Source organism: Prionailurus viverrinus, chromosome D1 (genome assembly GCF_022837055.1).
Source record: "Prionailurus viverrinus isolate Anna chromosome D1, UM_Priviv_1.0, whole genome shotgun sequence".
In the NCBI taxonomy this organism is placed as follows: Eukaryota; Metazoa; Chordata; class Mammalia; order Carnivora; family Felidae; genus Prionailurus; species Prionailurus viverrinus.
The window spans coordinates 61,935,521-61,946,817 of NC_062570.1; the positions used below are offsets into that span (position 1 = coordinate 61,935,521).

General features: G+C 40.3%; 1 protein-coding gene across 1 annotated transcript; it reads right to left on the reverse strand.

Moving 5' to 3' along the window:
• Positions 1-1,154: 1,154 nt before the first annotated feature.
• On the reverse strand, positions 1,155-8,109 carry LOC125176948 (olfactory receptor 51B4-like). Its single transcript, XM_047878899.1, is given in 3 exon segments — positions 1,155-1,518; positions 7,533-7,854; positions 7,857-8,109. Coding segments are annotated over 3 exon segments (930 nt in total). The 5' UTR covers positions 8,101-8,109.
• Between the last annotated feature and the right edge of the window lie 3,188 nt (positions 8,110-11,297).

The window sequence follows — 11,297 nt, forward strand, 5'->3', positions numbered from 1 at the left end:
AGATCACGACCTGATGCCAAGTCGGACGTTCAACCCACTAAGCCACCCAGACACCCCTAGGTCATAAGCATTATTACCTATAACATAAACAACAGACAGTACATGATGGCTCACCAAAATGAACAGCATAAAACCTTACAAGATTTTGAGAAATTGAAAGAAAAAACTTCTCCATCAGTGCTACCATTACTTTTGCCAGGCTTTCAGACTTGATTATCAACAGGAAAAGTTCATGAAGTGAAAAAGCCCTGAGTTCTTTTAAGCAAAGGGAGATGGAAACAGGAGATTCTTAAATCTATACTCAATTTTTATAGAAGAAAAATATTAGTAAGTAAAGGATAAAGCCAAAAAGAAAAAAAAAATAGTATGTTGGTGTTCAGCAGCCATGGGCAGAGAACACGGGGTGCTAGGGGATCTGGCTTCAGCTGGCTGATAGGATATTGGTTGTGATTAGACTTTTAATCTGTATTAGTTTCCATTCAATAATAAAATCCACTGATATACTGAAGGAAACTGAGGGTTCAGGGTAAGCTTTCTAGAGTTCTGTACGTTTGCTAGTTTTCCTTACCAAAATGTGTTTACTTTCAGACCAACATGATTTCCAGTAGAGTTAGATTCAAAACACAGAGACGAGGAAATAATATATCACTCTAATTATCCTTTATATAACACACAAAATGTACTATCAGCTGCACGTCTTCATTCGGATGAACTGTCTTTGATCCAGGCTGTTTTTTCCCTCATCTGACATTTTCTGAAGTACTACTTATTCTTCCTTCACTTACAGGATCTGGAATGCCTCATCTCACCTGTTTCTTATAACCCTTTTCCCCCCAAATCACCAGAATTTTCTCTTCAATATATATTATATCTTCTAATAAAATATTCTATACATTCTATTCCAATATACATTCTAATACATATATTATATATATTCCAATAAAACATTCTATACATATTCTAGTCTAAAATATATATTCTAATACAGGTGAAATATTAGAATATATATCTACTCAAGTCAACTTGTAGCTTTATATGATAAGTAAAATCTCATCTAACTCTGAAAAAAAGAGATGGAGTATAAAATCAAACTTCTCTTCCAATAATGGGAGATGAAAAAAATCTCAGAGATCTCAAGATTCTGAAATACAAGCTCAAGCCCTTCTGTGCACAGAAAATAGGCAAATGATACTTCTCTGAATTTGCTTGGTCTTGATGCTATATATAATGGGGTTCATGAATGGAGGAAAGAGAAAGTAGACATAGCTCATAGTAATGTGGATCACATGTGGTGCATGTTTCCCAAACCTGTGGATGAAGGTCAGGCCAATCACAGTAATATAAAAGATCAGAACACAGCTAATATGGGAGACACAGGTGTTAAGGGCCTTAGCTCGCTCTTCTCCAGAGGCAATGCCCATAGCTGTCTTCAAGATTAAAATACAAGAGAAGAGAATAATCTGAGCATCTAGGAAGAAAGTCAAAGCAACCAGAATAACTGGATATACACGATTAAATGTAATATCAGGAGTTGCGGCAAGATGTCGGCTTAGGAGGACGCTGGGCTCACCGCATGTCCTGCTGATCACTTAGATTCCATCTACACCTGCCTAAATAACCCAGGAAACCGCCAGAGGATTAGCAGAACGGAGTCGCCGGAGCCAAGCGCAGACGAGAGGCCCACGGAAGAGGGTAGGAAGGGCGGCGAGGCGGTGCGCGCTCCACGGACTGGCGGGAGGGAGCCGGGGCGGAGGGGCGGCTCGCCGGCCAAGCAGAGCCCCCGAATCTGGCTTGCAAAAGCGGAGGGGCCTGACGGATTGTGTTCCCACAACAAGCGCGACTTAGCGTCTGGGAGGTCATAAGTTAACAGCTCTGCTCCGAAAGCGGGAAGGTTGGAGGACAAAGGGAGGGAGAGCTGCTGAGCCCCCGGACGACAGAGCTCAGTTTGGTGGGGAACAAAGGCGCTCGCCAGCTCCATCTCCCCCGCCCATCCCCCAGCCGAAATCCCAAAGGGAACCGGTTCCTAGCAGGGAACTTGCTCACTCCGCGCAAACACCCAACTCTGCGCTTCTGCGGAGCCAAACCTCCAGCAGCGGATCGGACTCCCTCCCTTGGCCACAGGGCCCCTCCTGAAGTGGATCACCTAAGGAGAAGCGATCTAAGCCAGTCCCTCCTGAAGTGGATCACCTAAGGAGAAGCGATCTAAGCTTGCCCCTCCTGCCCCCGAGCACCTTGCCTACCCACCCCAGCTAATACGCCAGATCCCCAGCATCACAAGCCTGGCAGGGTGCAAGTAGCCCAGACGAGCCACACCACCCCACAGTGAATCCCGCCCCTAGGAGAGGGGAAGAGAAGGCACACATCAGTCTGACTGTGGCCCCAGCGGTGGGCTGGGGGCAGACATCAGGTCGGACTGCGGCCCCGCCCACCAACTCCAGTTATACACCACAGCACAGTGGAAGTGCCCTGCAGGTCCTCACCACGCCAGGGACTATCCAAAATGACCAAGCGGAAGAATTCCCCTCAGAAGAATCTCCAGGAAATAACAACAGCTAATGAGCTGATCAAAAAGGACTTAAATAACATAACAGAAAGTGAATTTAGAATAATAGTCATAAAATTAATCGCTGGGCTTGAAAACAGTATACAGGACAGCAGAGAATCTCTTGCTACAGAGATCAAGGGACTAAGGAACAGTCACGAGGAGCTGAAAAACGCTTTAAACGAAATGCATAACAAAATGGAAACCACCACAGCTCGGCTTGAAGAGGCAGAGGAGAGAATAGGTGAACTAGAAGATAAAGTTGTGGAAAAAGAGGAAGCTGAGAAAAAGAGAGATAAAAAAATCCAGGAGTATGAGGGGAAAATTAGAGAATTAAGTGATACACTAAAAAGAAATAATATACACATAATTGGTATCCCAGAGGAGGAAGAGAGAGGGAAAGGTGCTGAAGGGGTACTTGAAGAAATCATAGCTGAGAACTTCCCTGAACTGGGGAAGGAAAAACGCATTGAAATCCAAGAGGCACAGAGAACTCCCTTCAGACGTAACTGGAATCGATCTTCTGCACGACATATCATAGTGAAACTGGCAAAATACAAGGATAAAGAGAAAATTCTGAAAGCAGCAAGGGGTAAACGTGCCCTCACATATAAAGGGAGACCTATAAGACTCGTGACTGATCTCTCTTTTGAAACTTGGCAGGCCAGAAAGAATTGGCACGAGATTTTCAGGGTGCTAGACAGAAAAAATATGCAGCCAAGAATCCTTTATCCAGCAAGTCTGTCATTTAGAATAGAAGGAGAGATAAAGGTCTTCCCAAACGAACAAAAACTGAAGGAATTTGTCACCACTAAACCAGCCCTACAAGAGATCCTAAGGGGGACCCTGTGAGACAAAGTCCCAGAGACATCACTACAAGCATAAAACATACAGACATCACAATGACTCTAAACCCGTATCTTTCTATAATAACACTGAATGTAAATGGATTAAATGCGCCAACCAAAAGACATGGGGTATCAGAATGGATAAAAAAACAAGACCCATCTATTTGCTGTCTACAAGAGACTCATTTTAGACCTGAGGACACCTTTAGATTGAGAGTGAGGGGATGGAGAACTATTTATCATGCGACTGGAAGCCAAAAGAAAGCTGGAGTAGCCATACTTATATCAGACAAACTAGACTTTAAATTAAAGGCGGTAACAAGAGATGAAGAAGGACACTATATAATAGTTACAGGGTCTATCCATCAGGAAGAGCTAACAATTATAAATGTCTATGCGCCGAATACCGGAGCCCCCAAATATATAAAACAATTACTCATAAACATAAGCAACCTTATTGATAAGAATGTGGTAATTGCAGGGGACTTTAATACACCACTTACAGAAATGGATAGATCATCTAGACACACGGTCAATAAAGAAACAAGGGCCCTGAATGAGACATTGGATCAGATGGACTTGACAGATATATTTAGAACTCTGCATCCCAAAGCAACAGAATATACTTTCTTCTCGAGTGCACATGGAACATTCTCCAAGATAGATCATATACTGGGTCACAAAACAGCCCTTCATAAGTTTACAAGAATTGAAATTATACCATGCTTACTTTCAGACCACAATGCTATGAAGCTTGAAATCAACCACAGAAAAAAGTCTGGAAAACCTCCAAAAGCATGGAGGTTAAAGAACACCCTACTAACGAATGAGTGGGTCAACCAGACAATTAGAGAAGAAATTAAAAAATATATGGAAACAAACTAAAATGAAAATACAACAATCCAAACGCTTTGGGACGCAGCAAAGGCAGTCCTGAGAGGAAAATACATTGCAATCCAGGCCTATCTCAAGAAACAAGAAAAATCCCAAATACAAAATCTAACAGCACACCTAAAGGAACTAGAAGCAGAACAGCAAAGGCAGCCTAAGCCCAGCAGAAGAAGAGAAATAATAAAGATCAGGGCAGAAATAAACAATATAGAAACTAAAAAAACTGTAGAGCAGATCAACGAAACCAAGAGTTGGTTTTTTGAAAAAATAAACAAAATTGACAAACCTCTAGCCAGGCTTCTCAAAAAGAAAAGGGAGATGACCCAAATAGATAAAATCATGAATGAAAATGGAATTATTACAACCAATCCCTCAGAGATACAAACAATTATCAGGGAATACTATGAAAAATTATATGCCAACAAATTGGACAATCTGGAAGAAATGGACAAATTCCTGAACACCCACACTCTTCCAAAACTCAATCAGGAGGAAATAGAAAGCTTGAACAGACCCATAACCAGCGAAGAAATTGAATCGGTTATCAAAAATCTCCCAACAAATAAGAGTCCAGGACCAGATGGCTTCCCAGGGGAGTTCTACCAGACGTTTCAAGCAGAGATAATACCTATCCTTCTCAAGCTATTCCAAGAAATAGAAAGGGAAGGAAAACTTCCAGACTCATTCTATGAAGCCAGTATTACTTTGATTCCTAAACCAGATAGAGACCCAGTAAAAAAAGAGAACTACAGGCCAATATCCCTGATGAATATGGATGCAAAAATTCTCAATAAGGTACTAGCAAATCGAATTCAACGGCATATAAAAAGAATTATTCACCATGATCAAGTGGGATTCATTCCTGGGATGCAGGGCTGGTTCAACATTCGCAAATCAATCAACGTGATACATCATATTAACAAAAAAAAAAGAGAAGAACCATATGATCCTGTCAATCGATGCAGAAAAGGCCTTCGACAAAACCCAGCACCCTTTCCTAATAAAAACCCTTGAGAAAGTTGGGATAGAAGGAACATACTTAAAGATCATAAAAGCCATTTATGAAAAGCCCACAGCTAACATCATCCTCAACGGGGAAAAACTGAGAGCTTTTTCCCTGATATCAGGAACACGACAAGGATGCCCACTCTCACCGCTGCTGTTTAACATAGTGCTGGAAGTTCTAGCATCAGCAATCAGACAACAAAAGGAAATCAAAGGCATCAAAATTGGCAAAGATGAAGTCAAGCTTTCGCTTTTTGCAGATGACATGATATTATACATGGAAAATCCGATAGACTCCACCAAAAGTCTGCTAGAACTGATACAGGAATTCAGCAAAGTTGCAGGCTACAAAATCAATGTACAGAAATCAGTTGCATTCTTATACACTAACAATGAAGCAACAGAAAGACAAATAAAGAAACTGATCCCATTCACAATTGCACCAAGAAGCATAAAATACCTAGGAATAAATCTAACCAAAGATGTAAAGGATCTGTATGCTGAAAACTATAGAAAGCTTATGAAGGAAATTGAAGAAGATTTAAAGAAATGGAAAGACATTCCCTGCTCATGGATTGGAAAAATAAATATTGTCAAAATGTCAATACTACCCAAAGCTATCTACACATTCAATGCAATCCCAATCAAAATTGCACCAGCATTCTTCTCGAAACTAGAACAAGCCATCCTAAAATTCATATGGAACCACAAAAGGCCCCGAATAGCCAAAGGAATTTTGAAGAAGAAGACCAAAGCAGGAGGCATCACAATCCCAGACTTTAGCCTCTACTACAAAGCTGTCATCATCAAGACAGCATGGTATTGGCACAAAAACAGACACATAGACCAATGGAATAGAATAGAAACCCCAGAACTAGACCCACAAACGTATGGCCAACTCATCTTTGACAAAGCAGGAAAGAACATCCAATGGAAAAAAGACAGCCTCTTTAACAAATGGTGCTGGGAGAACTGGACAGCAACATGCAGAAGGTTGAAACTAGACCACTTTCTCACACCACTCACAAAAATAAACTCAAAATGGATAAAGGACCTAAATGTGAGACAGGAAACCATCAAAACCTTAGAGGAGAAAGCAGGAAAAGACCTCTCTGACCTCAGCCGTAGCAATCTCTTACTCGACACATCCCCAAAGGGCAAGGGAATTAAAAGCAAAAGTGAATTACTGGGACCTTATGAAGATAAAAAGCTTCTGCACAGCAAAGGAAACAACCAACAAAACTAAAAGGCAACCAACGGAATGGGAAAAGATATTCGCAAATGACATATCGGACAAAGGGCTAGTATCCAAAATCTATAAAGAGCTCACCAAACTCCACACCCAAAAAACAAATAACCCAGTGAAGAAATGGGCAGAAAACATGAATAGACACTTCTCTAAAGAAGACATCTGGATGGCCAACAGGCACATGAAAAGATGTTCAGCGTCGCTCCTTATCAGGGAAATACAAATCAAAACCACACTCAGGTATCACCTCACGCCAGTCAGAGTGGCCAAAATGAACAAATCAGGAGACTATAGATGCTGGAGAGGATGTGGAGAAACGGGAACTCTCTTGCACTGTTGGTGGGAATGCAAATTGGTGCAGCTGCTCTGGAAAGCAGCGTGGAGGTTCCTCAGAAAATTAAAAATAGACCTACCCTATGACCCAGCAATAGCACTGCTAGGAATTTATCCAAGGGATACAGGAGCACTGATGCATAGGGCCACTTGTACCCCAATGTTCATAGCAGCACTCTCAACAATAGCCAAATTATGGAAAGAGCCTAAATGTCCATCAACTGATGAATGGATAAAGAAAATGTGGTTTATATACACAATGGAATATTACGTGGCAATGAGAAAAAATGAAATATGGCCTTTTGTAGCAACGTGGATGGAACTGGAGAGTGTGATGCTAAGTGAAATAAGCCATACAGAGAAAGACAGATACCATATGGTTTCACTCTTATGTGGATCCTGAGAAACTTAACAGGAACCCATGGGGGAGGGGAAGGAAAAAAAAAAAAAAGAGGTTAGAATGGGAGAGAGCCAAAGCATAAGAGACTTAAAAACTGAGAACAAACTGAGGGTTGATGGGGGGTGGGAGGGAGGAGAGGGTGGGTGATGGGTATTGAGGAGGGCACCTTTTGGGATGAGCACTGGGTGTTGTATGGAAACCAATTTGTCAATAAATTTCATTAAAAAAATAAAATAAAATAAAATAAAATAAAATAAAATAAATGTAATATCAGCACAAGCGAGTTTCATGACATCTTGGTGGAGGCAAAAGGCATGGGAAAGAACATGGGAACGGCAATATGGGAACCAATAGAGTGACACAACTGGGGGCACAATGGACACAAAGTCCCTCGTTGGTACTCCAAGTCCTATTTTCATCACCTGGGAATTGGTAAGAATGGAGTTATACCTCAGAGGGGTGCGGATGGCAATGAATCCGTCATAGGCCATGGCAAGCAAGACACCTGATTCCACAATGGACAGGGTGTGAATGAAGTAGGATTGAGTGAAACAGTCACCCTGGGAAATTTCCCTCTGGAAAATTGGACACCCAGGACTGTGGGCACTGTGGTTAGTGTCATCCCAAGGTCTGTACCTGCCAGCATAGCTAGGAAGTAGTACATGGACTCATGAAGACTGGAGTCATTCCAAATGAGAAAGAGAAGTGTGCCATTGACCAAAAGGATGGAGAGGTAGATGATAAAGAAGGGAATAGAGATCCAGTGCTGAATTCCCTCTGAGCCCAGGAAGCCAGTCAGCAAGAAGGGAGCAGCACTGTTGTTGGACCACATGATAGGGTTTTCAAGTGAAGAACCTTCTCAGGAGTTATGACCTCTAAAAAGGCAGTATTCTTTCTTTCTCTTCATCTTTCTGTAGCACAACATCAGTCCATTTTTCACCTCAAACCTTACAAGTTTTTGTGGATTTTCTCAGCCTTAATTAATCCACAAAACCTTTGCCTAGATCAGGAAATAACAATAATGCTGATCGTATTAAGAACATTAACAATTTACTCTTCAGAATCCAATTTGTATTCCTTGCATTACACTTTTTACTCTGAGTCCCCCAGATCATTCCCTTGGGCTCTATTTTTCTTCTCTTTGCTTTTTCATTCCTCCTTATATTTCTTTAATGTAGACGCTTTATGTATTTATTTCCAGTTTGGGCCAGTTCAGATTTTTTTCTCTTGAAACCAACTATCTGTTTGGCTCACTGATTAATCACTGAGAAAAATAGTTAATTAATGGAAATGAGTCTATTGCCATGAAATGTTTGGGAAACATGGTCATCAATATCACCATCTCAAATGGACTGTGAACAAGATGACTCATGTAGGGGTCTAGAGAATCTGAACAAGTAGGCACAAGTGGTAAACTCAGGCTAGAAGAGCGGAATTACTCAGCGGATGGCACTCGGGAAATTTTCAGTGCTGCCAAGGATCTGATGCCTGCAACACCAGGGACAAACTTTAAAATAGGAAGAGACAGGAGCTGAGAATTCCCAAAGGAAGTGAGAAGACGGGGTCCTGGAACAAAGGCCTCTTCAGAAACCAGAAGCCTAATACTTTTACTGAGCCACAGATTAAAATTAAAAAAAAAAAGCATGAGTATTAGAAAGGCAAAAGCAGTATCAGAAGTTAATGGTTGAATCCAACTTTACACAGCCAGTTCTAGGAGGAAGATAAGGGCTCTCAGAGGAAAGGGATGAGGACTATAATGCTGGTGAAGAAAATCAGATAGAACTGATATTTGTGAATCTAGAAAGCCATGTCTGGAAAAATTAAGAATGGGCTTCTATAGGGAACTTTGAAATATTTTTATAATTTATTTATAATTATACTCTTATCAAATCAAGTTAGATTTGTTTGCATAAAACCAAGAAATTCTGTGACCAGTTGATTACTATAATGATTAAAGAAGGGGCACCTGGGTGGCTCAGTCAGTTAAGCATCTGACTTAGTCCCAGGTCATGATCTCACAGTTCATAAGTTCAGGCCCGGCTAACAGCACAGAGCCTGGTTCAGATCCTCTGTCCCCTTCTCTCTCTGCCCTGCTCACGCTCACTCTCTCTCTCTCAATCAATCAATCAATCAAGAAACAAACAAACATTTAAAAAAATGATTAAAGAGAACCACAAGAGAAACATAAGTTTCTCCCAAATCAATTGAATCAATATGTGTCCAGGATCTTTTTAAATATTGTTTTCTCTTATAAACATCATCACTGATAGCTCTAAAGAGGAATTGAGGAAGAATGAGGTGATAGTGATCTTTGGACTACCTCCATTTCACAAAAACCTATAAAAACGAGAACAGATTTTTTTTTTTTTTTTTTTTTAGAATTTGGCACACGGTGATATCTGTGACTGGGGCACCTGGGTCGCTCAGTCGGTTGTTGAGCATCTGACTTCGCGGTTCATGAGTTCGAGTCCCGCTTTGGGCTCTGTGCTGACAGCTCAGAGCCTGGAGCCTGCTTCACATAAATTAAAATATATGGTGTTGTAAAAGTCTGAGTTTGGATTTTGAGTGGGTTTTGGGAATTTGGGCTCAGCAGGCTTTAGATTCCAAAATTATGTGGTAATCCTTTTATAAATGACTATTACAATTTACTAATATTTTTTATTAACCCAATTTAAAAGTGTACCTTATTCATTATCTGTACTCCCTAGTGGTAGCCACAATGGCATTTAATTATGGCAAATTTCGCAGTGCCAGGAACCATCCACATCTCCCAAATATTCCAGGAAAAGAGCTGTCCAGTTAAAGGATTCTCTTGATATGTGCTATATGACATTAGTGCCAGTGGTAACTTCAGTGGAAATTCTCATCACCATCAGGTGAGCCTACAAGCTCAATCAGGAATGCAGAGATGGCTGGGGTTCACTGTCTCCTCACCCCACTCTGAAGGTCTTCTTTGGATTGTTGCTCTGAAAGCAGCTAATCCTGAGTCCTCAGCAGTTTCCAAGGGTCACACAGATATATCACTCAGTGTCTTCAACTTGCCATACTGACAAGGGGCTGGGAACTGTTCCAGAAAACAACTATAAAGAACTTTTGAGAAGGGGAAGAAGAGAGCACATTAGGATCATATTGACAAAACAGGAAAATCTTCTCTTTTCTTCTGGATAACCTGCAAGCACCCCATACAATCAGTATCTCCTGATTCCATTTCTTCACACTTAACTATTGCCTGAGAATTTGTGCTTTATATATATATATATATATATATATATATATATATATATAGCATACATATATGCTATGTGCTTATATATATGTATATGTGTCACATATACACACACACATATATATATAGTATATTATACACAGTGTATATAGTATATTACTATACTTATAATGGGAAGCCATGGGCTGGAGACAGCACTCAGAAAGGTTTTAGATTTTAAGTGATTGTTTAAATCTTACCTGAGGTATGAATTACTATATGAAAATAGATATGGAGAGAAAAATTGTGAACCTAGAAAAGCCTCCATTTTAGGATAAAATAAAAAAGAAGATCTCAAAGGATATGGACAAAGAAGTAAGCAGATATATAAGAGGACAATAAAGGTGATCTGTAATTATAAAAGCCAGTAACAAAGAAATTTTATAGAAGTAAGTAGTGCTGTAGTTTAATAGTGCAAAATGTCATAGAATTTCCAGGTAAGATAAAAATGGAAAATACCCATTGTTTTTGACAAATAGGCCCTTGATGCTCCTAACAATTTCAGTACAATGGTAGGAATCAATGCCTAATGACTGTGAAATGGAAAGTAAATAACCAGAAAGTAAAAAAATATATTTTTTACATTCTTTGGATGAGAGTACCAGGCCTTCACGAGGTTGAATAATTTGTCTAAGGTTATACAATTAATATGTGACATATAGGAATTCAAACTCAGATTTATCTGACCTCCAACCTCAAGTCCTCAACTGACATCCGTTGACTATAAACGGTAGTTCTCCTGTCCAAGACTGTCTTTCCATAAG